Genomic DNA, 26449 nt, shown 5'->3' with positions numbered 1-26449 from the left:
TACTTGATAAATAACCAAGGCTGAATCTCCACTTACCTTGAGAAGTTTGATTCGGAGGTCGATAGCTGCTTCAAGGCCAAGAATGCATGCTTCATACTCTGCGACATTGTTTGTACATTCAAAGTCTAACCTTGCTGTAAAAGGGGTGAACCCACCTTTCGGATTCATCAGAACTGCGCCTATACCATGCCCACTGTAATTTGAAGAACCATCAAACATCATCCTCCACCAGAGACCCGGTTCCGGACCTTCCTCCGGACCTGGCTCTTCACAATCTCTCTTTATCAATAGGATGTCTTCATCAGGAAAGTCGAACTTGAGAGGCTCATAATCTTCTACGGGCTGATCTGCCAGATAATCTGATAAAATACTTCCTTTGATAGCTTTCTGCGGTACGTACTGGATGTCATATTCCGATAGCAACATGTGCCAACGGGCAAGCCTCCCCGTCTGAGCCGGCTTTTCGAAAATGTACTTTATTGGATCCATCTTCGAAATCAATAATGTGGTATGACAAATCATGTACTGCCGGAGACGTCTAGCAGCCCATGCTAGCGCACAACAAGTCTTCTCCAAGAGTGAATATCTGTTTTCACAATCAGTGAACTTCTTGCTTAGATAGTATATGGCATGTTCCTTCCTTCCAGTCTCATCATGTTGCCCAAGTACGCAACCCATAGACTTCTCAAGAACGGTAAGGTACATGAACAACGGTCTTCCAGGAACAGGAGGGATTAAGATAGGAGGCTCTTGCAAGTAATCCTTGATCTTTTCAAACGCCCGCTGACAGTCAGGATTCCAATCAATAGTCTGGCCTTTGCATAGCAACTTGAAGATCGGTTCACAAGTAGCAGTCAAATTAGAGATAAACCTGGAAATATAGTTTAAATGCCCCAGAAAACATCTGACTTGTGTTTCAGTCTGCGGAGCTGGCATGTCTCGAATGGCTCGGACTTTATCAGGGTCTACTTCAATTCCTCGCTGACTGACAATAAAACCAAGTAGTTTTCCAGATCGAATACCAAAGGTACACTTAGCGGGATTCAGCTTCAACTGGTACTTTCTGAGTCGTTCAAATAACTTTATCAAATGATCCAAATGGTCCTCTTCGTTTCGAGATTTGGCGATCATATCATCCACATAAACTTCAATTTCTTTGTGCATCATGTCATGGAAGAGGGCAGTCATGGCCCGCTGATAGGTTGCCCCTGCATTCTTCAAACCGAAAGGCATAACTTTGTAGCAGAAGGTCCCCCAAGGGGTAATAAATGTAGTCTTTTCTCGGTCGGCTGGATCCATCTTGATCTGATTATAACCGGAGAAACCATCCATAAATGAGAAAACTGCAAAACTAGCTGTATTGTCGACAAGGGTATCAATATGAGGCAATGGGAAATCGTCTTTTGGACTAGCTTTGTTCAGATCCCTGTAGTCTACGCACATTCTGACCTTACCGTCCTTTTTGGGCACTGGAACAATGTTGGCAACCCAATCAGGATACTTTGCAACTGCAAGGAAACCCGCATCCAACTGTTTCTTAACCTCATCTCGAATCTTCAAAGCCATGTCAGGTCTCGTTCTTCGAAGTTTCTGTTTGACAGGAGGACATTCTGGCTTAAGCGGTAGTTTGTGAACTACAATATCTGTGTCTAAACCTGGCATATCTTGATACGACCATGCGAACACATCAACGTATTCCTTCAAAAGCTTTATCAACCCCTGCTTGATCTCAGCCCCAAGCATTGTACCAACCTTGACCTCTTTCTTGTCCTCGTCTGTGCCAAGATTAACCAAATCTACCTGCTCCTTATCTGGTTGAAGTTCCGTGTACTCGTACTCGACCAACTTTGTCAGTTCAGTGGGTACTTCAGAATCTTCCTCACCCTCATCTTCAGCTTGATAAATGGGTGAATCCCAATCAGGAGAGACAATATCGTCATTAGATTCAACAAGGTTTGTAATGTCACTGCATGTTGAAAGGCTTATTTTATTAAATGTTTAATGAAAATGAGAGAAGTGAAAATGTATTTTAGTTTGTTTTTGAAAAGATTGCCAATTTCATTTTTAAAGGTGAAAAAAAAAACAGTGGAACAATTTGGAACAGAACAAAATGCATTTATTAATAATTGTTTGAAATGAAAGGTGGCCCTACAATGCGATCCAATAGCCTGGGGCAGAGCTAATGGATTTGAAAACACAAATGAGACATTAAATTACTTTGACACTGGAAAAATAACAGGAATCTCTATAGCCTCCCAGTTGCTCAATGTTGCACTACTCTTGAACACCAGGTTGCTTAAATTGTCATCTTCATCACCATCGCTGACGGCATTAACTTGAAAACCTCCGCTGATAAACACTTCTTGGTAAATCTTCGGACGCCCTTCGACATTTGTAGAAGCTTTATCATGAGTTGGTCTGTAACCCAACCCGTGGCGATCAGTTTTGGTCTTGACGTTGATTATCTCTCCCCAACCTTCAGGAATGCCCCTGTCAATTGTTGATCTGGTACTCTTTAAGGATGAAAAAGATGGATTACTCTGGCCTTCCACAGTCTCTTCGACCTCCACTAACACCGCATTGGCGATCTCAAGTGCTTGGAAAGAAGTTTCCAACGCGTCTTCATCGGCCTCAATATAACGGAACGAAGATAAATTACTGACCATTAAATCCTCCTCACCGTGAATAATCACCAGCTTATCATCAACTACAAACTTCATCTTTTGGTGCAAGGTAGAAGTCACAGCCTCAGCAGCATGGATCCAAGGTCTTCCAAGTAGACAGCTGTAATGGGGATTGATATCCATGACTTGGAAAGTGATATTGAAAACATGCGGACCAATCAGAATTGGAAGTTCCACTTCTCCAATCACAGCTCTACGAGAACCATCAAACGCCTTGACAATCAAAGAAGTAGGCTTCACCATAGTTTCTTTGTAAGCCAACTTGCTAAGAACTCTCTTGGGTAGGACGTTCAAAGATGAACCGGTATCCACAAGCACCCTGGCTAAATTATCCTCTTGACACTTCGCTGATATGTGCAAAGCACGGTTGTGATTCGGGCCCTCTTTCGGTAGCTCTTCATTGCTGAAGCTAAGAGTATTACATGCGGTAATATTGGCGATCACACTATCAAACTGACCGGTAGTAATATCTTGAGCGACATGAGCTTGCGTCAACACTTTCTGCAAAGCAGCCCTATGAGCGGGTGAATTCAATAACAGAGACAGGATAGAGATCTTCGAAGGGGTCTGATGAAGCTGATCAACGACTTTGTAATCACTCTTCCTGATGATCCTTAAGAATTCAGCATCTGCATCATTAGTAACAACCTCTTTATTTTTATCTCTGGCAGGCACAGCAGTGTTAGTAGTTGTCTCTCTAGGTGGAGCCTCATCAAAACGGGGAGTGTACACGCGACCACTGCGAGTCATCCTGCTTGCCCTAGCTATGTTAGTCACACTTTCACCATCAACCTTCATTTCTTCTCTTGGAATGACCTTCCCAGATTCTTTGTCAATCGCGGTTACATCATACTTCCAAGGTACTGCTTTGGGATCACTGAATGGAAATGGGCTCGGTTTTTCGATAATCAACGGTTTAGGCTGGTCCACTGTTGGAGTAACAGGAGTCGGTATACTGAACACTGGCATGACAGAATTTGGTGCTGGCAAATTAAACACTGGTATCCTACCCCTTGATTCTGGCAAGTTGAAGGTAGGCTCAATTGCGGCTACTTCTTTCACCTGGTTAACTACTTGCAAAAAACCATCATCAATCAATCTCTGAACATCTTTCCGAACCATAACACAACCCTTATCACATCCCTTACAGCTCGTACAACCGATATGGGAAACAGATACTAGGCCTGCTTTAAACAGCTTTGAATGGAATGCCTTGAGTGGAGTCTTAATCTGAGCTACATCAAGGATAGAATTCTCTTCAGACGAAGCATCAATGGCATTAACAGCCCCATGGTCAGGCAAATGGTTACTTTTGACATTGGGCGGCGGATCGTTGAATGACAGAATCTTCTTTTCCATCAGATCCCTCACAAGGTTTTTCAAAGCATAACAGTTCTCCAAGTCGTGACCTGGCGCACCCTCATGAAATAAACAATGAGCGGCGGCGTTGTAGTTGGCTGGCAAAGGATTCGGAGGCGGTCCCAAAGCTCGAGTAGTGACCAAACCGCGTTGCACCAAGTAAGGATACAACTCGGTGAACGTCATCGGAATCGGTGGACAAGTCTTGTATAGTCTCCTTGGAGCATTCTGGCGAGGTGCCTGGTTCCTCGGTTGTTGACTCGCCTGAGCGTTGGATGCTTGTTGATAGTTCGGAGGAGGATAAACCGGAGGCGGATAACCAGGAACCTGTTGCATGGGCTGATAAACGGGCGCTTGTGGAGCTTGTTGGTTGAAAGATGGTGCAACAGCAGCCACGTATGGCGGTGGTGCATACTGAACCGGGTATCCCTGTGGTTGGGGATACTGTGGAGGATATTGATACTGCCTATTCCTTCTCCTATCTGAAGACACAGCATGAGTCTCTCCCTCCTTCTTTCTCTGAGGATTGACGGAAGTCTTCTTAGCTTGGTCCTTCGAACTCATACTGCTAGAACCACTGGACATCTTTCCACTCTTAATAGCTAATTCAACCTTTACTCCAACAGCAACAATATCAGCGAAATTCGTGGTTACACTACCCACCATCCTTTCATAGAACTCAGGACGAACGGTGTCAACAAACCAGTCAGCTAATTCTTTATCAGTCAATGGAGGTTCAACCTGGGAAGCAATTTCCCTCCATCGCTGGGCGTATTCCTTAAAGGTTTCAGAATTTTTCTGCGTCATACTCAAAAGTTGTCTCCTGTCAGGAGCCAAATCCATGTTGTACTTATAGTGCTTAATGAAAGCGTCAGACAAATCTTGAAAAGACTTGATGTGAGATTGGTCAAATGTTAAATACCACTTCGACGAGGCACCTTTCAGACTGTCTTGAAAACAGTGGATCATCAACTTGTCATTTTCCACATGGGCAGCCATCCTACGGTAGTACATTATCAAATGGCTTTTCGGACATGTAGTCCCTTCATAGCAGTCAAAGTTCGGAGTCTTGAACTTTGGCGGAATAACTAAACCGGAAACCAAACAGATGTCTCTAGCAGCAGCACCAAAGATCTGGTCTCCTTCCATCTTTCTTAATCTTTTATCAATAGTAACAACCTCCTCGCGGAGCCTATCACGCGGCTGGTACCCTTCATCATTATCATCCAGAATTTCATAAACAGGCTCATTAAGATAAGGCTGCACCCGAGTATGGACATTAGCTTGTGTGAAGGTAGGGACCACCTTTGGAGGCTCGGGAACCAAAGGCACAGTCTGTTGAACGTTCTGTATAACCGGCATGGCTTGTTGACCACTTTGTGCAACTGGCATAGTTTGTTGAACTGACGTAACAACAGGCGGATGTATGAAACTCTGCGAAAGACCATAAGGAAACGGGTTCTCAACTGAAACAACCGGCGGATCTACGGCAGCGGTAGTGTTGATCTCAGAGACCACAGTAGGCTGAGTATCCATCTTTGCATTGATAACCTGAAGTAGTTCCATAATCGTTCCTACATTCCCTCGAAGGTCTGCTAGCTCGTTGTTAACGCGATCCATCTCTTGAGCGTGCTCTTCCATCCTTCTTCGAGCTTGAGCTCTAGTGTTGTATCGATTCAGGGTGACGAAACTGTACGCGTTAGAACCGAGTATGAGACAACCGGGAGACGCATGAAATGCAAAATGTGATGCAAAATGCGAATTAAAGATTTCATGGAATTCAAGCCTTTACGAACATCGCGGAATACCACTGGGATCTTTATTTATTAATTTGAAAATGGATTACAAATAAATATTCTTAAAAAATCTTAACAAGGAAAAAAAAATAAAAAAAAAATAAAAGCTACGAAAGCCCTAAGGAAGCGTAGTCCACGACTTCAACGAGTAGGCGGAGAGTCGGAGGAAAATAAATCCTCGTAGATTCTTCTCTTTTTGTAGGAAAGCACTTCTTCATTCTTCGCCTGCAACTGCATTTGTAGCTCTTCATTCTCACTGACGATAACCTGATATTTATTTTTCCACGTTTCTGCCTCATGTTGTGATCTCTTCAAAGCGATTTCCAACTTTTCAGCTTCGGACATGAATACTAAAACAGGTTCTCTTCTCGGAGGTAAAGGATCTTGGCGAGGATAAGGCATCTTCAGCTTGATGGCTCTTTCCCGGACCCAACGAAGATAAGGTTCCATAGACACACAATTCGGCTTTCCCAAACTTTCTTTGCCTTTCTTGTGCAAATGACGCCAAGCGGATACAATCTGATCTTGAAGTTCTTTGTCACCCTTAAAGAAGATTTTCTCCACATGAACACTTTTAGGCGGTTCTTTCAAGGGATACCCTAACTGTCGGCGAGCTAGGACTGGATTGTAGCTGATTCCTCCATTAAAACCAAGTAAAGGTACGTTGGCAAAGTCTCCACAGCTGTCGATAATTAGTATTCCATCATACACACGATTATACCAAACGATGTCCGAGTGTGTCAGCGCCATGACCCTTGGTGACCAAAATCCCTTGTCAAGACTCAAAAAAGACTTGGGCAAGTGCGAAATAAACCACTTGTATAATAAAGGCACGCAACAGGTGATCATTCCTCCACCATGAAAATTCCGGAGATGTATGGAATGATAAGTGTTACCCAATAACGTTGGTACTGGATTGTTCTTCATGAATATTTTGATGGCGTTAATGTCAACGAATCCTTCAAAACTTGGGAAGAGTAGCATTCCATAAATAAGCAAAGCAAGGATTGTTTCAAAGGTAGGCATGCTTAAATGATCGGCATAATATTGGGCTTTCTTGATTAAGAAAAGCGTAGGTAACCCTACAGTTCCGCCTTTGGCGATCATATTGCCTTTGATGTCGGACACCTTTAAGCATATGGCTTTAGCAATGTCTTCCTCTTTAGGGTCCTTCTCTAAGAAAGGGAACGGAGACTTATCCATAATAGGTAACCCCACCAACTGAGAGTACTCTTCTAAGGTAGGTAATAGATGATAATCTGGGAACGTGAAACAATGGTAATCCGGATCATAGAACTGTAGTAACGTAGAAAGAAGCCCATCCTTCACTTGGATTCTCAATAAGGATAATAGCCTTCCGTACTTGTCCTTGAACCCCTCTTGATCTTCAACCAAAGCTCCTAGCTTCCTTAGGTCATCCAACTTAAAATTCTTAAAAGAGTATTTCAAGGTGTTTCTCTTATTGTAATCCATGGTAGCCTGCGATGTTCATAAATAAAGTTTGAATTCCATGAGATGTAATGCAATGTGATGTTTTATGGATGTAATGCACATAAACACACAAAGTCCTAGGTTAAAGGTATATGAGCGGAAGTCAAGGTCTACACATCCCACAGAGGTATGTACTATAGGGTTAATTGTACCTGCGGAACAAGGGTTCTAAATCGGTGCCCAAAGTCATCAGTCCATCTTTCGGATATTATCAATTTCCCAATTGACTCGGTGGTTAATAATATTCTCAAGAGAACCTCTTTTGAGTGTGGTATCGCGTAGCAACTATTTTGGGATTACTCCCTCATAGTCCCCGCACTACGTCCTATATAAGGCCAAAGTGGTGTTAAGGTAACTACGGTCCCCAGTGTCATAGTGTCATACGGTGAACTGGACTTTTTTGTGGTTTTAATCGCAATGTCGCGGTTAGCAAGAGTCGCCACCGACTTTTCTTTTATCCAATAAGGAAAGGTGGAAAAGAACAGGAAAGACCTTAATTTAGATTTTGGGTTCGGGAGGTACATTATACAAAGGGAAGGTGTTAGCACCCTTTGTATCCATGGTTATCCATGGGCTCTTAATTGCTCGATCACTTATATTATTTTTGTCTGAAAAAAAGTGTTTGTGAATTGTTTGGAAAATTGTTTTTTGGAAAGAGAATTTAACTTTGTAATGATTCTTGTATGAATGTATACAAAGTGGTTATCCCGTTTTAGTTTTGAAAATTGTTTAGAAAAATATAACTCGGTAATGATTCTAGTATGAATGTATACCAAGTGGTGATTTTCTAAAGGCATTTTGAAAGGTGTGAGGTGCAAAAAAAAAATGTTTTAAGTTGTGAGCCAGCAATTAAGAGTTATACCGACCCAAGGTCTTTACGGGCATTTCCTATCCTTATGAGGGTAAAACTGTCCTTATTATTGAGAAATAAGTAGTTTTATCCTTTGGATGTAAAAGGGTCATCGTAGGGTCATCGATTGGTCATTGAAGGCAACAGTTATGAGGATACCTTAGCATTCGAAGGGACTATCATCATTTAACCGTAGGCAACATCGGAGGGTCATCGAGGGACAAAGTTGTATATTCGAAGGCAACATCCGAGGGACTATAATTTATTTTATGATGATTTAACCGAAGGGTCTTTGCTAAGGGTATCCCCACGTTCGCGGGACATGACCGTAATATCGTAATCGTAAGGCAACAAAGAGAGGTCCAAGATCACTTATTCAAAGGCAAAGTTTTACAATTAATTATATAATTAGGATGAAACTCCACATTAAAATTATTAAAAATAATATATTAAAAAAAATTAATACATTAGAAATTAATACATTAAAAAATTAATTTAGGGTGAAACTCCACAAGGGTATCCCACAAATAAAGTGGAATACCTAGCCAATAACCTTTTCCTGGGATATGTGAACCTTTACGAAACTCAAAAAAAAGAAACATGTCAGAACACCAAATCAGGGTGCAATCGAAGATTACACCGGAGAAATATCACAACAATAAATAGGATAGGATAAATAATGCATGGCTATGATAAAAACATAAAAAAAACATACTAGAAGAATCAGGTACTGTCTCGTTCGCCTCTGCCTCGCCTAGCGAAGGCCACGGATTTTGAATTTGAAAACAGCCCCATGTTAGGAACTTTGAATTTTATGGCATTTTATCACAGGAATAACATGGTCAAACATTCAGGGTATTCAGGCATATTTAAATTCCCATACGAAAGCAAATTATATATCAACATTTAATCATGATGCATTATATATGTAGATATGGCCAATTGAAAGTATAAACAATAGAGATACGCAAACCTGTTTGCCAATTCAAGGTTGAAGGGATTAACCACTTGTAGTATCGGAATAAGTTAGGCAGCGGGAATTGGACGGCGATGGCTTCGGTGCAGATGGGCTGCCTTCAGGGTTTCTTTACTCTGAATTCTCCGGGTAGGCAGGGTTCCTATGCCAAAGTTTCTATCCGTCCTTCTCTGTTCTCTCTCTTTCTTTTTCCTCAAGGTTTTGTTCCAAGGAAACCTCAGAGTGTTTTGCTTCTCTTCCTTCTTTCTCCAGTAAATCTCCCAGTGTAAACTCCAAGTCTCCAACTCCCCCTACTGAAACTTCAGTATTTATAGACTAATTTCGTGGGTAATGGGCTTGGAATGAGGGAGACCCAAGTCCAAAATAATTTGTTATATTTTATTTATTTATTTATTTTAATTATTTAATTAATTAATTAATTAATTAATTAATTAATTAATTAATTAATTAAAAAAAAAATTCTCTTTTTTTTTTTTTTTTTTTTTTTTTTTTTTTAGGAAAAATGATGGGTAATTTTTGGGGTATGACAGCTGCCCCTGTTCAATATTCTTGAACCGAGAGAGTTAGGATGGCGTGTATGCCATTCGTGGTCTGGAGGTGGAAGATTATTGAACACTAGAATACCCCAAAAATTTGCACTTGAGAATCGACAGTTGGTCTTGATGGAGATGGGCTTAAAGATGCCATCCGGGAGGTTTGATGACGAAAGCTTCAGATCGCGCCGTATATTAGGCCAATTTGAAGACATGGGTGCCACACTGGGTCGTACGTTAGACCGTATAATGAGTCATCCATTAGGCTGCCGACTTCGCTGGGGAGTCGGAGTGTGTCATATGCTGTTGGGGATAAAGGGTCAGAATGGACCATACGCTAGATCGTATCTGAGTTGCAGAATGAGCCGTACGTTAGGCTGAATCTGATGACGAAAGGGGTAGTCGTACGTTAGACTACACTTCAGAAATGTACCGTATGTTAGGTAGCATCTGAGGGGATGGACATCCGAACGGGTCGTACGTTAGACCGTCGCAGAATGAGTCGTCTGTTAGGCCGCATCTGATGATGAAAGCGGTAGTCGTACGCCAGACTACACTTCAGAAATGTACCGTACGTTAGGTAGCATCTGAGGGTTGTAAGATCCAAACGGGTCGTACGTTAGACCGCGTTGGAGTTGCTGGAGTTCAGAATGGATCGTACGCTAGATCGTATCTGAGTTGCAGAATGAGCCGTCCGTTAGGCTGCATCTGAAAAAGAAAGTAGTCGTACGCTAGACTACACCCCTGAATGTACCGTACGCTAGGCAGCATCTGAGGATTTGAAGGTCCAAATGGGTCGTACGTTAGACCGCATTGGAGTTGCTGAAGAAGTCATATGTTGGGCTGAATCAGAATGAACCGTACGTTAGGTTGTATCTGATAACCTGTATATGTTGTACTTGCAATAAATGTCTGGGATGGGCTTAGAGATGCCATCGTTAGGAGGATATCGAAGTGTTGTCAGAATGAATGTTCCCATGAACTGTATTTGAAATATGTATCTGAATCTTGAATGTGATTGATAAAGGTGTCTGTCTGAATGAACCTTTTATTTTGACTATATCAGGAGGATAAATAACCTGCAAAGAAAAGTTAGCTTCATGCTATGTCATGATGTATGAGATGTTTCGTGTTATGCTAAAATAAATGCGAATGTTGTATGCATGCGTATGCTGTGAAATGATGTAATGAATGAGTTATGCGTATGAGAAGTTCTGCTTGGGGACTCTACTGGGGAAAATAAATCCCCATCTACTGATTTGAGACATTTGTGTCGATGACCCTTTCTCGGCTGGGGATGCTTGATTTCTGTCTAATGGTGGAAATATTCAACAGAGCCTGGCTGAGGATGGATGAGATGATCAATTTGTCTGATGATGCCGACCTCTGTTGGGGAGTAACTGGCTGTGCCGGGGAATGCTGCTAATTTCTTCTGAGGAATAACAGACTTGCTGGGGGAATAGAATTGGTAGCGGATTCATTGGAAGCATGGTTAGACCTTCTCCTCGATCCTGAAGTCGGGTAGTAATTGCTATTGCTATTCTACGCATATATTTTGGTAAACATTTATCATATTCAAATGCACATATTAATTCAAATTAAATCAATGGACATTTACACAACCAAAACAGAAAAGTAAAAACAAAAGCATCTTTTTTTTGAAAGAGGGTTGTATTGATTTTGAAAGGAGGCCTATAAACATGCAATTTGTGTACAAGGAGACAGAAATCCTAGTAAGAGGAAATTGTCGAAAACAAAGAGAAAGCTATGTGGAAGAAGTCCTATTGATTTTAAGTCTACTACTGTCATTATGTCTTCAAGCATCTCATCCCCTGCTGTCGGATGGAAGTGATTGGCTTGTTCAGTCCCTTGAACTTGGATGAAGTTGACTAAGAACGGGACATAGTCATACGCTTTAATCCCTAATTTTTGCCTGGACCGCCTTTTCAGGTTTTCAGTCCACCAGGATACCCTTTTTTGCCCAAGCCGCCTTTTCAGGTTTTCGACTTGCCGGGTGTACATTTTTTTTTATATATCCCTAATTTTTGCCCGAACCCTTTTGGTTCGCCGGGATGCCCTTACTTTTGCCTAGATACGTCGATCTAGCGGGTCTCTTTTATGCGTAGTATTTTTTAACTATGTCCGCGTTCACGGGATGTGGGAAGTCTTCACCATCCATAGTAGCGAGTATCATGGCTCCACCAGAGAATACCTTCTTAACCACAAATGGCCCTTCGTATGTGGGAGTCCATTTGCCTCTGGGATCACCTTGTGGTAGAATGATACGCTTGATCACCAAGTCGCCAAGTTGGTACACCTGTCTCTTAACTCTTTTGTTAAATGCCTGGGTCATGCATTTCTGATATATCTGCCTATGACAAACAGCCGCAAGTCTCTTCTCATCAATCAGATTTATCTGATCGAGTCGAGTCTGAATCCATTCATCTTCATCTAAGCCCGCCTCTTTCATGATTCTTAGAGAGGGAATCTGAACTTCCACTAGTAAGATGGCTTCCATTCCATAGACTAAAGAGAACGGAGTTGCCCCTGTCGTAGTGCGCACTAAAGTGCGATAACCGTAAAGAGTAAAGGGTAACATCTCATGCCAGTCTTTGTATGTTACTGTCATTTCTTGCATGACCTTCTTGATATTGTTAGCAGTCCCCACGGCGCCGTTCATCTTTGGCCGGTACGGAGAAGAGTTGTGGTGTTTTATTTTGAACTGCGTGCAGAGTTCAGTAATCATCTTGTTGTTCAAATTAGTACCATTGTCAGTGATAACTCTTTCAGGAGACAGCAGGTTTCTCAAATAGGTATTTGATAGAATCCATCTTAGAAGTCAATAAGGTGGTATGATTCAACATATACTGTCTTAGTCGGCGAGCAGCCCAGGCCAAAGCACAGCAAGCTTTCTCGGGCTGTGAGTATCTTGTTTCACAGTCGGTACCTTTTGCTAAGGCAGTATCTGGCATGCTCTTTTCGACCAGACTCGTCATGTTGCCCCAACACACCTCATTGAATTTTCTAACACGGTCAAATACGTAATTAAAGGTCTTCCTTCAACTGGTGGCATCGGGACTGGAGGTTCTTGGCGATATTTCCTGATTTTGTCATAAGCTTCTTGGCATTCATCATTCCATACCATCTCTTGATTTTGTCTCAGTAATTTGAAGATGGGTTTGCAGGTAGCAGTCAAGTGTGGAATGAATCGGGCAATGTAATTCGAGTGCCCCAAGAAACCTCTGACTTCTTTCTTGTTTATTTCAGTACCCAGATTTACAATTTCAATTGATTCCTCATGCGGCTGTATAGTCTTTTCTTCTTGCAGTAGTCGGGCAAGTTCTCCAGGGACTTCACAATCTTCCTTGCTTCCATCCTCGGCTTGGTAGATCGGATTTTCAAAGCCATAATGAACAGTAGCAGAGTCATTACCAACAGGATCCAGAGTGGATATGGATCGGCAAATTGTTACGTGAGTGTGTGCAAGAAACATAGCTTGTTTGAAAAATGACAGGAAAGATAAAGAGCGCAATATTTGAATGCAAAAAGTCCATTGATCTATTGAATATGAATATGCTTATGAAAATGACAAACCCCTAACAAATTAGCCATTGTGCCTCGGGCATAGACACAATGCTTTAAGAAGTTTGATTGTAAAAGAAAATTAAAATTTGCAATTCTAGAATAAACAATAACAATTACTCCTGACTAAAGGAAATCGGGATAATGTCTTCAGTCTTCCAATTGTTGAGTTCGTCACCAATTGTTGGGAAAATCCAGCTATCCAAGTCGCAATCACTATCAGCATCTTCCATAGCATTAATCTGATTTTTGACTATCTTTCCAGAGTTAAACCCCAGGCCAGCTTTATCAGACTTGTACGGTACATTGATCAGTTGACCCCAACCAGCACGATCACCATTTTCAATCGCGGCTTGAGCATCTTTCAGAGAGATCATGACAGGGGGAGCACGAACAACCTTGGGCACAAGGGGAGTTGGCTTAAGGACAGGACTGGGTGGAGGAACCACTTCAAATGACTGAGAAGGAGTCTCAAAGAATTCACCATCCATCTCGACGTATTTGAAGGCTTGCACACTACTGACAATATACTCTTCTTCTCCACATACAGTGACAACCATGCCTGCTATTGGATACTTCAGCTTTTGATGAAGCGACGAAGCTACCGCACCTGCCCCATGGATCCAAGGGCGCCCCAACAAGCAGGAGTAGGCGGGACGAATGTCCATCACGTGAAAGGTAGTGTTGAAGACTTGAGGTCCTATCTTGATAGGGAGAACCACTTCACCATAGACAACACTCTTCGCACCATCGTAAGCACGCACCACAACATCACTAGGTTTCAGTTCAATGCCTTTGTAGTCAAATTTATCGAGTACAGCTTTCGGGAGCACATTCAAGGAAGAGCCGTTGTCGATCAACACGTGAGCCAGGGTGATCCCCTCACACTCGATGGAGATATGCAGAGCTTTATTGTGATTTTTTCCTGCTGGCGTCAGGTCAGCATCGGAAAAGCCTAGGCCATTGTCAACAGTCAAATTAGCAACATAATGTTCGAATTGATCGACGGATGTTTCTTGAGGCACATGAGCGGTCTTCAAGAATTTCATCAATGCATTGGCATGGGATTCAGAGGATAATAACAAGGACAACATTGAGATTTCAGACGGAGTATGCCCCAATTGTTCCACTACATCAAAATCGCTCTTACGGATGATTTTCAGCATCTCTTCCATTTCCTGTTTGGCAACATCTTCAGAAGTAACTTCGACCGATGTCTCTGACTGAGGAGGATTGACTGGTCTTTTTCCTTGAATTTCGGGAACGGGAGGTGAGATTTCTGGGGAGTAGATCCTTCCACCTCGAGTAACTTTACTAGTCCCCACAATATCATTAGGATTAGCAGAACTACCAACTTGCTTTATGCCATGGATGTAAACGTCGCCTCCATAGTTCCACGGAATAGCTTTGCTGGAGGAATATGGCACGGGGCCAGGTGCGGTAATAATCAGGGGAGCCCCTTTGGGCTCAGCGGTAATCTTCACAGGCACTCTAGTAGCGGTAATCTTCACTGGAGCTTTGGACCTAGCAATCACAGATACCTCTTCAATAGAGTTGTCCACCTTAGGAACCCTTTCAAATAGAATTGTACGATCATCCATCAGCCGTTGAATGCCGTTCTTCAACTTCAAACAATCATTGGGTCGGAGTACACAGAGATCGCAATCTTCAGCACAACCTGGAAATAAACCAGCTTGCAATAAATTCTTCTTAACGATCAGGAGAGGAGATGCTAAATCAGCAACGTCAGTAACGTGAGAATTGTCGTCCACAACATTAACATTCTGGTCATGATTAGGCATAGGTGCTGTGATGACATTGGGGGTCGCCGGAGGATCAAATTCAATTTCTCCAGCGTCGATCATATCCTGAATCTTATTCTTCAACAACCAGCAATCATTCGTATCATGCCCGGGGCTATCGGAGTGATAGGCACACCTGGCGTTGGGATTATAACGAGGAGAAGTAGTGTTGGGATTTGCAGGAGGGCCTCTGAGGGTAATCAAATTGGCCTTTAACATACTCTGCAGTGCTTGGGTTAAAGTCATATTGATCTTGGTAAACTGTCTTCTCGACCTGTCTTGTCTGTGTTGGAAGTTCTGAGATGGTGGTGCGGCAATTGTAACTGCCCCAACAGTATGGTCACGATTCTTCTTGTTATGCTTCCTCTCACTGTACACAGCATTTGATTCACTCTTTCCCTGATAGGACTTTTTGGTGCTTGCAGAAGTAGCTGCCTGTATCTTTCCACTTCGAATGCCGCTTTCAACCCGTTCACCTGTCAAGATAAGTTCAGTGAAACCTGACGAGGAACTTCCCAGTAGATGGCTGTAGAATGGGCCAGTCAGTGTACCCATGAACATGTCCACTAACTCTCGATCAGTCATAGGGGGTTTGACTCTGCCAGCCAAATCTCTCCATTTTTGAGCATATTCTTTGAAACTTTCTTTAGAGCCCATAGTCATATTTTGTAGCTGTAGCCGAGTAGGCGCTAACTCAGAATTATACTGGTAGTGCTTGTAGAAAGCTGTTGCTAAATCAGTCCATGTGCGGATGTTAGAGCTCTCAAGCTGATAATACCACTCTAACTGTGTGCCAGACAGACTCTCTTGGAAGAAATGGATCCACAGTTTCAGCTTGTTTCTGAACTGGTTTCTGAATTGGTTTTGTTTGAACTATTTCAGCTTGTTGGACTTTTTGTTGGAATTGTGTTTTTTCATAGGACGATTGGAGTTAAGGTCCCATTTGGGGCAAACCGTCCTCCTGAGAAAAATCACTTCTCAAACCGGCTTTTCAAATAAGCTCTTTTCTGTATAATCTCTTTTTGGCCAAGCAATCTCAAAATGCAATTTTCCTCTCAAACCGGCTTTTCAAATAAGCTCTTTTCTGTATAATCTCTTTTTGGCCAAGCAATCTCAAAATGCAATTTTCCTCTCAAACCGGCTTTTCCAATAAGCTCTTTTCTGTATAATCTCTTTTTGGCCAAGCAATCTCAAAATGCAGTTTTCCTCTTCATCTTTCGGTGCCTTTCGATAAGAACAAACATCTGCCCTGTTCTGGCCGAGGTCGCGAACCGGACATCCGATGATGATATCTCTGAGGGTGTCAAATTAACCGATTCAATTTCCTTGTTTTTGCTCATTTTGCAGGTTCGAAGATATGTCGGAAAAGTCGGAGAATCGGAGCGAATAGACATCGGACAGTATAGTAACTTAAGAATTTTATGATTCCTTTTGTAGAAAATGTACTTATTATTTTTGTAATTTTATGTATTATTATTTTTGTGTAAAGAGTTAATAAAAATTCCTTATTTTTGTGGAAAATTATTATTATGATTATGCAAAACAAAATGAAAACCACTGCATATGCTGTTTGTTTAATGTTGGAAATAGAATTAAAATAAAACTATGAAATAAAGTTATAATTTTTTTTTAAAATGAAGTTATCTAAAATGAACTGAAAACTTAAAACGGGATTAAATGAAATGAAAACTTAAAACGGGATTAGCTATTTTAAAATGAAATAAAACTTAAAATGGGATTAGTTATTTTAAAATGAAATAAAACTTAAAATGAGATTAGTTATTTTAAAATGAAATAAAACTTAAAATGAGATTAGTTATTTTAAAATGAAATAAAACTTAAAATGAGATTAATTATTTTAAAATGAAATAAAACTTAAAATGAGATTAATTATTTTAAAATGAAATAAAACTTAAAATGAGATGATCTATTTTAAAATGAAATGAAATATAAAATAGAATTAAATAAAATTAATTTAAAATAAAATGACGGTACAATGCAATATGGTTATCCGACTAACTTCGCTTCCGACACCATTTCCGATTAAAATCTCCCAACCAGATCAAACAAACCAAAGTTCCTGATTACAACTCAAAATTCAAACTTGACGGCCGGCTGTAAACAAATGACCGTTTTGCCCTTCATAAGCTAAAGAGCGCACCACGCGATGTTTCCTGCAAAAATCAACCAACTACAAGAACTTGTTAGTAATTAGTTAAATGCAAAAATGCAACAGAACGCGAGATGGTTCGACTAATCTTAGGGCAAAATTTGGGGTGTTACAGTTGGTATGATTATGCTAAGGAGAATAGACTCCAAATAGGTTATATATTGGGATTTATGATGTCTTTTGGTACTGAGAGGTTGTATTTAAAGAGGTTGAACCATTGAATCGAGGAAAAGAAAGAATATATCGTTTGGTAGGAGAAATTGTTGGATTAGTCAGGTGTTATCTTAAGTATTATCAGTATAAGAATGTGTTTATTTCAAGTAATGTTTTTTGTTATGATTGACCTTGCATGAAGAATGTCCTTTTGTGTAAAATTGAAGAATTAATTGTTAACATTGCATGATGGATGTCACACTTTTATAATGAATATATATGAATATGGTACCTTTTTGTTGTTATGATTTGATTTGATAAATACTTAAAAACCAAATAGATATAAAAAATGTTTATAAACCTAGACAAAAAGTTGAAATGCTATACAAATAAAAGTGGTCCCTATACATTTGTTTAAAAATTAAAATTTGTACATAATTTTTTTTGGCAAAAGTTGTAAGTTGATAAGTATCATAAGAATAAGAGTAAGTTTATGAAATAAACAAGAGTGACATACGAATGATAGACTCTCTAGATGTTTCCAATTTTATATTTTTTTTAAGAATTGACATGACCATGTAGGAACCGAAATATGTTTATGGCAAATGTTTATAAGAAAAAAATTCAGAAGAAGGACATGTATTTTGAAATCAATATTTATTGTGTATCATAACATACTAAAAGTTATTGTAATCAATATTTATTTTCGTCACTGGTTTTAGAAAACATACGAAAATTCAGATTTCACGAAAATGAGGTTGAGGTTGAGTTTACAAATTCAAGATGAAATCAGTTGATAAATAATAACAACCTTAGTTGATTCAAAATGGTAAAGTGAAAGTGTATAGCAAAAAAAATATTAATAAAATATTAAGTTTTGTCTAATTTATTATTTTTAAAATAATTGTCTCCTAACACGTCACTATGAACACGTGGCGGTCATTTCGCCACTACATCATGGTAGAAAAGTATTATGCTTTCTCACTCTAAACGCCACTCAAATATAGTACTTTCTCTAGTTCAATTTATAAAAGACAATTTATTTTTTAATACATTGAATAATTAATGTATTTGGTTCAGATATAGTCCATATATATTGATTATTCAATGTATATAAAAAAAGTAAGTTATCTCGTAAATAGGACCGGATGAAATAATATAATATAAATGGCGTGGTCTAGTCTGTTTGTTTTTGAAGAAATGAAACTCACCTATAGAATAAAAGTATTTGGTTCTCTAATACTAGGGCTGGACACCGATCGATTTGGGTTGGGCTCGGGCACAATATGTCAAATCGACCGAAACCAAGGATGCATTGGTCAAATCCAATTTTGATTGAATGTTTAATCGATTTGTTTGGATTTAGTTTAATCGGTTAAATCAAATTGGTTCATTCAGTTAGCTTATATTAAACTTTGTCATATAAAATTCTACTACATTCTAATTTTTTTTTTTTAAAAAAAGTTTGGGTCTTTAAATATAACAAATGGTCTAATTTAACACATTTTTTAATCAATAAATAAATTTGGCCTTCAAATAATATAAATGGCCTACAAATTTCATACACATAGTCTAATAGCATATCTCATAGTCATCAAAATCAATTTTCATCAAATTGTAAATAAGTCATTCAAATATTCATGGTAAGTTATCTAATATTATCTAGTGCAGCAAGCAGGTCACAACAAAGTTATCAATATATTACAATTATCCAAATTTAAAGTTTCAAATATTTAAAAAAAAACTCATCAATGAACACCTTGTTTGACTCTGTTCAATATTTGTAGTTCAAAGATAACCTTATCACCAAAACATGGTATTAACATCCACTCTGCTGAACAATTGTCATGGTCATTTCAACAAGTAGGATCTGATGTTAAGACATAAGTATGATTACTTCAGTATTACAATATTTATAACATGAATAAGTAAAATTCCCACAAGAACAACAAGATATACAGTGGATGTATAAAGATCTACTTATGGATAAATGATCTTGCTAAACTAATAGAAGTTACCATCATGGGGGGAAATCTTCTATCAACAATCATGAGAGAAGCTTATTGATCTAGATATGTACAACCGATGTCTCCAGTCTACTTTCATGCTTAAAAGACATTCTTAAAGTCTTTTTATCACCTGTTATTTTATTGGGATGAATATCAATTAGTCTTTGAAAGAATTGTCAAACATTTAGGCCTCAAAAGTACTATTTTTTCAATCAACATTTAAGATTTACCTAACCATATCCAACACGAAAAAGAACAACACAAGAGCATCTTTGTTAGGCTCAAACTAATCGACTTCAAATTTAGTCTCATCAAAGTGCATACACATAAATGAGCATTATAATGAATGGTTCCAAGAGAACAACTTCAAAAACGGAAATCTAAAGGTGTAAGAAATTAAAAAGAAAAAAATCAAATTAAATCACTAAATAAGGCAAAATAGTGAAATCAGAATACACCTATTTAAATTTCCACAATAATTAAAAATGTTAGAATGAAACAATATCAAAACTTAAATATTGCATTAATTAATAATATTAATCAAAATCAATACCCTATGAATAATTTTAGTGTCCTGATCATATAATGGTTATAAATAAATAGAATAATTTTTTTGACTTTTGAGTTAGATAAAACTAAATTAAACTACACTGCTTTGCTTTCACGTTACTACAAGCAGAACAACCTCAATTTGTTTAAAAATATTGTAAGATACTATAAAATATTGATTAATAATGAATAGCACGATAATAACGAAGTAACTAAGGTCTCGACAATTTATTTTTTATTTTGGGCTACGCATTTTGAATTGGAAAGTTTTACCTCATACCCCTTCAATTGTACCCCATATTTTTATAATTAAAAATTTTAGATCAAAATACCCACATATGAATAGGATATATTTTTCGGAAATTGATTTTTTTTTCATTTGCGCCTTAAGACTTCCGGAAGAACATTTTTGGACTTGTAAACCGGAACACTGAGAGTAAGTCTTCCCGTTCACAAAATATATACCAGACCACTTCTTAAAAGACTTCTGATTCGCGACAGTTTTGGAGCATTGAACTAGAACTCTTTAAGAAAGTCTTCCGATTTGTAAGAGTATATACCGGAACTCTTTCTTAAAGACTTCCGGTTTGCATGAACTAAACCGGAACTCTTTCTTAAAGACTTCCGGTTTGCATGAACTAAACCGGAAGAGTTCTGGTAGTCAACCTAATTTTTTTCCACACAGGAACTCTTTTAAGAAGTGTTCTGGTGCATTTTTTTTTATTTTTTTTTATAATTATTTTGTTATAATATTTTTTTCGAAAGAGCATTTTTGAACTTGTAAACCGGAACACTGAGAGTAAGTCTTCCCATTCACAAAACATATACCAGAACACTTCTTAAAAGACTTCTGGTTCGCGACAGTTTTGGGGCATTGAACCAGAACTCTTTAAGAAAGTCTTCCGATTTGTAAGAGTATATACCGGAACTCTTTCTTAAAGACTTCCGGTTTGCATGAACTAAACCGGAACTCTTTCTTAAAGACTTCCGGTTTGCATGAACTAAACCGGAAGAGTTCTGGTAGTCAACCTAATTTTTTTCCACACAGGAACTCTTTTAAGAAGTGTTCTGGTGCATTTTTTTTTATTTTTTTTTATAATTATTTTGTTATAATATTTTTTTCGAAAGAGCATTTTTGAACTTGTAAACCGGAACACTGAGAGTAAGTCTTCCCATTCACAAAACATATACCAGAACACTTCTTAAAAGACTTCTGGTTCGCGACAGTTTTGGGGCATTGAACCAGAACTCTTTAAGAAAGTCTTCCGATTTGTAAGAGTATATACCGGAACTCTTTCTTAAAGACTTCCGGTTTGCATGAACTAAACCGGAACTCTTTCTTAAAGACTTCCGGTTTGCATGAACTAAACCGGAAGAGTTCAGGTAGTCAACCTAATTTTTTTCCATAAGGGAACTCTTTTAAGAAGTGTTCCGGTGCATTTTTTTTATTTTTTAATTATTTTGTTATAATATTTTTTTATAGTGGTTCGAAGACAAGATGCAGATGGTAGGATTTCAGACCACAGTTTAGGCCGGAGCACATCTTCATCTGCAGCAGAGCCGACTGAATATCCAAGAGGGTCATACGATACATCTCTTTTGGTAAAGTATGAACATCATGTTGCTCTCCATTTATGATTTGGTGAGGTAAATAAATTGGATATATTTGAAATTGAATAATATTTGAATATTTTCTATTGTGTTTTATAATATGTGGTTCAATTGTTTTTAGGAAAGAGGTCTGAAGAAAGAGTTAAAGGTTGCTGGACACGGACTAAAGCTGACATCAAGGGTTCCACTAGCTCTTCCACAACAGGTGGAAAGTTGGGTATCTAGGTCTGGGTTATCTTCACTTCAGAGAACTAGTTTGAATAAGATAGACACAAATCTGGTATCTACATTTGTGGAAAGATGGCATCTAGAGACATCTTCATTTCACATGTCGTTTGGTGAAATGAGCATTACTTTGGATGATGTCTCATGTCTGTTTCACTTGCCCATCAGGGGTGTCTTATGGAGTCCTCAGGATGTCACTGAAGAGGTTGTTGTTGAACTTGTTATTGACTACTTAGGAGTGTCACATAGTGAATCACAATCACATGTTCGTAGCTACAGGGGTTCTTATTATAAATTGGAGTGGTTATACGATTTATTCGTACATCATAGAGCTGCTTCTAGCTGGGCATATGTGACTAGAGTATATTTGTTGATGTTGGTGGGTTCCACAATTTTTACCGACAAGACCTTTACACTTGTCGAGGCACGATATCTCCTACTGTTTACGGACTTAGATAGATGTTCGGGATATAGTTGGGGAGCAGTTGCATTGGTTACTCTATACAGATACCTTGGAGATGCGTCAATGTTCAGTTGCAAGCAGCTCAATGGATATCCTACTATCCTACAGGTATATAATTTAATTTTGTTTATTAAGTGTTGGATTCATTTTATAAAGTATGTTAACTTAGTTTATTTTATTTATTATGTTTTTATTTTGTAAAAGTGTTGGATTCACGAGTACTTTCCAACTGTTGGAAAAAGAGGAGAGAATTGGAAACCAGCTGATAATTGTGGTCTTCCTCGAGCGATGAGATGATCCTATAGGCAAGGAGTCCTGAAGGTGGATGGTTTACGACCTATTTTGGACGAGCTGACACCTTCCGATATCATATTTCGTCTATTTGAGGATCATAGAGGATGGTGTCAATTTAATAAGTTATGTTTGTACAGGGGGTGTTTGAAGTAGGGTGACACAGTTGTTCCATACTTGCCTGACAGATGTTTACGTCAGTTCGGGTACAAGCAGTATGTTCCATCCTCACCTCTTGATTGTATGATGGCGATTGATATTGATGTTAATTTGATTGGTTACCATCAGAGTGTTATTGTTGTGATTCATCCAACTACCCTGGCCGCCACTCCATTTGATATTGAAGATGGTTATCTGGAGTGGTATTATTATGTTTCACATCCACGTTTAGTCCCTCCCCATCGTGACGAACCAAGAGAGGTACCAGTTCCTGTTTATGACGCAGAACCATCTGATCCTAATTGGGCTCATGTATCTACATTGATTCATCGTTATCTGAGACAAGTTAATGCCGAAGAGGAAGATCCACAGTTTGCTGATTTAATTGAAGCTTTGCATATTTCTCGTTCACATTGATTTATGTATTAAGTTTTAGAACTGAATATAATAGACATAATATAATATTCATGTTTTGATTACATATTCATGCTAATATAGGCGTAAGTAATTGCCAATGTTGTAGACGTCCTGCAAATCCTAACATCCAAGACGTTGCTGCTTGACAATGAAACTTCTTCCAATCTAATGTGACCGGTGGCAACGGAAACCCCTCTTTCATGTTAACCTGACGACAATAATTAAAACATATATTTAATAAAGTGAAATAATTAAAACATTAAGTCATATAAAATCAAATACGTACCTGAACACAATGATTTTGGTTAACAAAACCAATGCCATAAATGAAGACATTTGGTGAATGTGAACTTTGTTGGTGTAAGCCCTAGAGGTCAATACTTTTGGTACTTGTATCAGAGTTATTTATTAATAATAAAATGTTTTTTCTTTATTATGTTTGTTTAATAAAGTCCCTAGAATAGCTAGTTCGTTTAATGTATCAAGTGTGACTTAATCATGAGATCACATTAAACATAAGGACAATATTCTTAAAGTATCTGTAGTCGAGCTTTATTGTGAAGTGGGATAATATTAAAGCATTAAGACTATTATGTATATAGACTGATGATCACATCTCATGGATCGTGGATAAGGAGTTATCAAGTCTTAAACATATGTATGAATATTAAGAGTAATATTTATACTGGATTGACCCGTTATGAGAATACTATATAGAATGTTATGCAAAGTGTCATTAGTTATTCTCATGGTGATAATGGTGTATACCACCCTTCGCCCTGAAACCACTATGGATCCTAGATGTAGAGTCGAGTGCCTTATTGCTGATCAAACGTTGTCTGTAACTGGACGACCATAAAGACAGTTGATGGGTACTCCACGAAGCATGCTGAGGGACATGAGTGACCTAGATGGAATTTTTCCATCCTGCGTAACAGGATAAATGTATATGGGCCCAATATTGAACTAGACAAGGATGTCACGGTCTATGCCTTGTGCTCAATATAGACATAAGGGCAAAAGGGTAATTGTACACATAAGTATTATCACAAAAGGATTTGTCAGGTCACATGACACTTTCGTATATTGGGTAGGAGTGATGTGTTACTAGATACCGCTCACTGTTTATTATGTTAAATACGTGATTTAATATAATTGCCAATGCCGCGAAAACCTACAGGGTCACACATAAAAGGACAGATTGATGAGAGATAGAGTAACTAAGGAACACCGTAAGGTATGGTGCACTTAAGTGAATTGTCGAACATCGTAAGGTATGGTGTACTTAAGTAGAATACGAAATATGGTAAGGTACCACATGCTTAAGTGATTTTGGCATATTATAAGATATGGGCCACATACACTTAAGTGGGCTTTTTAGCTTGCAACCCACACAAGTGGTTCTATAAATAGAATCCTTGTGCAGAAGCATTTGTGCAATTGCAATTTTGTCTCTCTCTCTCTCACTCACTCACTCAAAGCCTTCATTCATAGCAGCTAGCACTGAGATTGAAGGAATCCATTCGTGTGGACTGAGTAGAGGCGTTGTCATCGTTCAACATTCGTGATCGCTCCGTAGATCCGCATCAAAGGTTACAATCGCCACGAGAGGTAACAATTCTATCACTGATGATGCCCATTCGTAAGGATCACTAAAGGAGAAATTTTTAAATTACGCTGCGTTTTGGATCGCTATTCTCCTTCAAATTTGTCATAGGAAAGAAAGTCATGCATGGATTGCCTAAACAGACAAGTACAACATTATATTGATTCGCTATCAAGTAACCCATATCAAGTAACATTTATAAACATACTCATGATACGAAGGGTCCCGATAAACATCATATTCTACTGGTTTTTTCCCTTTCTTCTTCACTCCTCCTTTGGTTTTTAATTTCTCAGGTGGTGGACACAATGGAGTCATTAGGGGGTATGCAAGTGCACATACCCTACTCTTTAATTCCCTTTTACCAATAACATCTAATGACCTAAACCGTTTCCATAATCCATCTATTGCACAAGTCATATCCACCTCTGATCCATCATCTGCACCTACCTCTAACTCAACTTCTATAGTTAGTTTCCTCCAATGAACATGAACAACATCTATGGGTATCGATATACCATCTAGTGTGTATCTTCCTAACTCACAAGCACAAGGTAACTCATAAGATGTTCTTAGAGTACAACCACATATTTGCATGTTAGTTCCAAGATAATCAACTCTCAATAACTCTTCAGCAATACGTCTCAAAGTAGCTCGAGACACTGAACCACGTAAATTACCATAAAATGGACTTATGTGCGCGTGTTCAACTTCGTAAAAACTTTTTTGAAAAGAAGCTCTAATGTTGCCCAGTTGTAACATCGAGTTGTTATTCATAGCTTCCCAACATTTGACCATGTCACCTATATTGTTTCCTAACATCTGCTTTAACTTCCAATGAGCAGATTCAACCCTAAAAATATTGAAAATAACACATAGAAAAAATATCACATATAAAAATAACATATTGAAAATATTAAAAATATCACATATAAAAAAAATACATAGAAAAAATTATAACATGGACCGATTAGTCGTCATGTTACCCAAATGTAGCACTCGATTAATCCATATTCCAACAAATCTATGTTTATAAGGAGTCAACCATGTGTCTTTCACATAATTAATAAATCCACTATAATCAACACATGCTTGCTCAAGTTGATGCAACCGTTGACCATACACAACCTCGTCACTAGCCCAAACAACTTCCATCCATAATGTGTTTATCGTCTTTTGCAGGTCATTCACCACATGTTATTTGCATTTTGCACCAACGTTTCTGTTAATGTGAAATCTACATAGCATATTAATCTATCTGAGAAACACAATTTCAATTGCTTTTACCAAAGCAAGATTTTTATCTGTCAAAATCACTTGTGGACACAAATCTTTCTTCACAAACAATTTTTTAAGTTTCTCCAATACCCAGCAAAAATTCTTTGTCTGCTTAGACTCCATATACGTAAATGCAACAGCAAAAGTCAACTCGGTTGATGTCATGCCAAAAATTTCAAACAAAGGTTGTCTATATTTGTTTGTCTTGTAGGTGTTATCCATAACTAACACAATAGGAAAAATATTCAACAACTTAACTGAATTAGGATGAGCCCAAAATATCTCTCTCACAACTTCCGAGTCATCCTTTTTTCTACTCCAATGCACATAGTCTGCATCCTCAATAAGCTTAAACAAATGTTGTATCTCACTTCTAGGACTTCTTATCTCTTTTTGTATCACACTCTTATGCTTGTATACTTACGTATTCCGAGTGACATTCTCT

The 26449-nt window shown here is 38.6% G+C and overlaps 1 protein-coding gene across 1 annotated transcript; it reads right to left on the bottom strand.

Moving 5' to 3' along the window:
• Nucleotides 1–5980: 5980 nt before the first annotated feature.
• LOC127135900 (uncharacterized) lies at nt 5981–7312 on the bottom strand. Its single transcript, XM_051062526.1, has one exon. It carries the CDS (start codon nt 7310–7312, stop codon nt 5981–5983), a length of 1332 nt encoding a protein of 443 aa, XP_050918483.1.
• Nucleotides 7313–26449: the final 19137 nt, after the last annotated feature.

This window comes from Lathyrus oleraceus, chromosome 4 (assembly GCF_024323335.1).
Source record: "Lathyrus oleraceus cultivar Zhongwan6 chromosome 4, CAAS_Psat_ZW6_1.0, whole genome shotgun sequence".
Taxonomy (NCBI): domain Eukaryota; kingdom Viridiplantae; phylum Streptophyta; class Magnoliopsida; order Fabales; family Fabaceae; genus Lathyrus; species Lathyrus oleraceus.
The sequence above is the reverse complement of the archived record's forward strand: the minus strand, read 5'-3'. Positions and strand labels throughout refer to the sequence as shown.

Bases quoted from the DNA above. Each gene is read 5' to 3' on its own strand.
- LOC127135900 (XM_051062526.1), bottom strand. From the start codon at position 7,312: ATGGATTACAATAAGAGAAACACCTTGAAATACTCTTTTAAGAATTTT.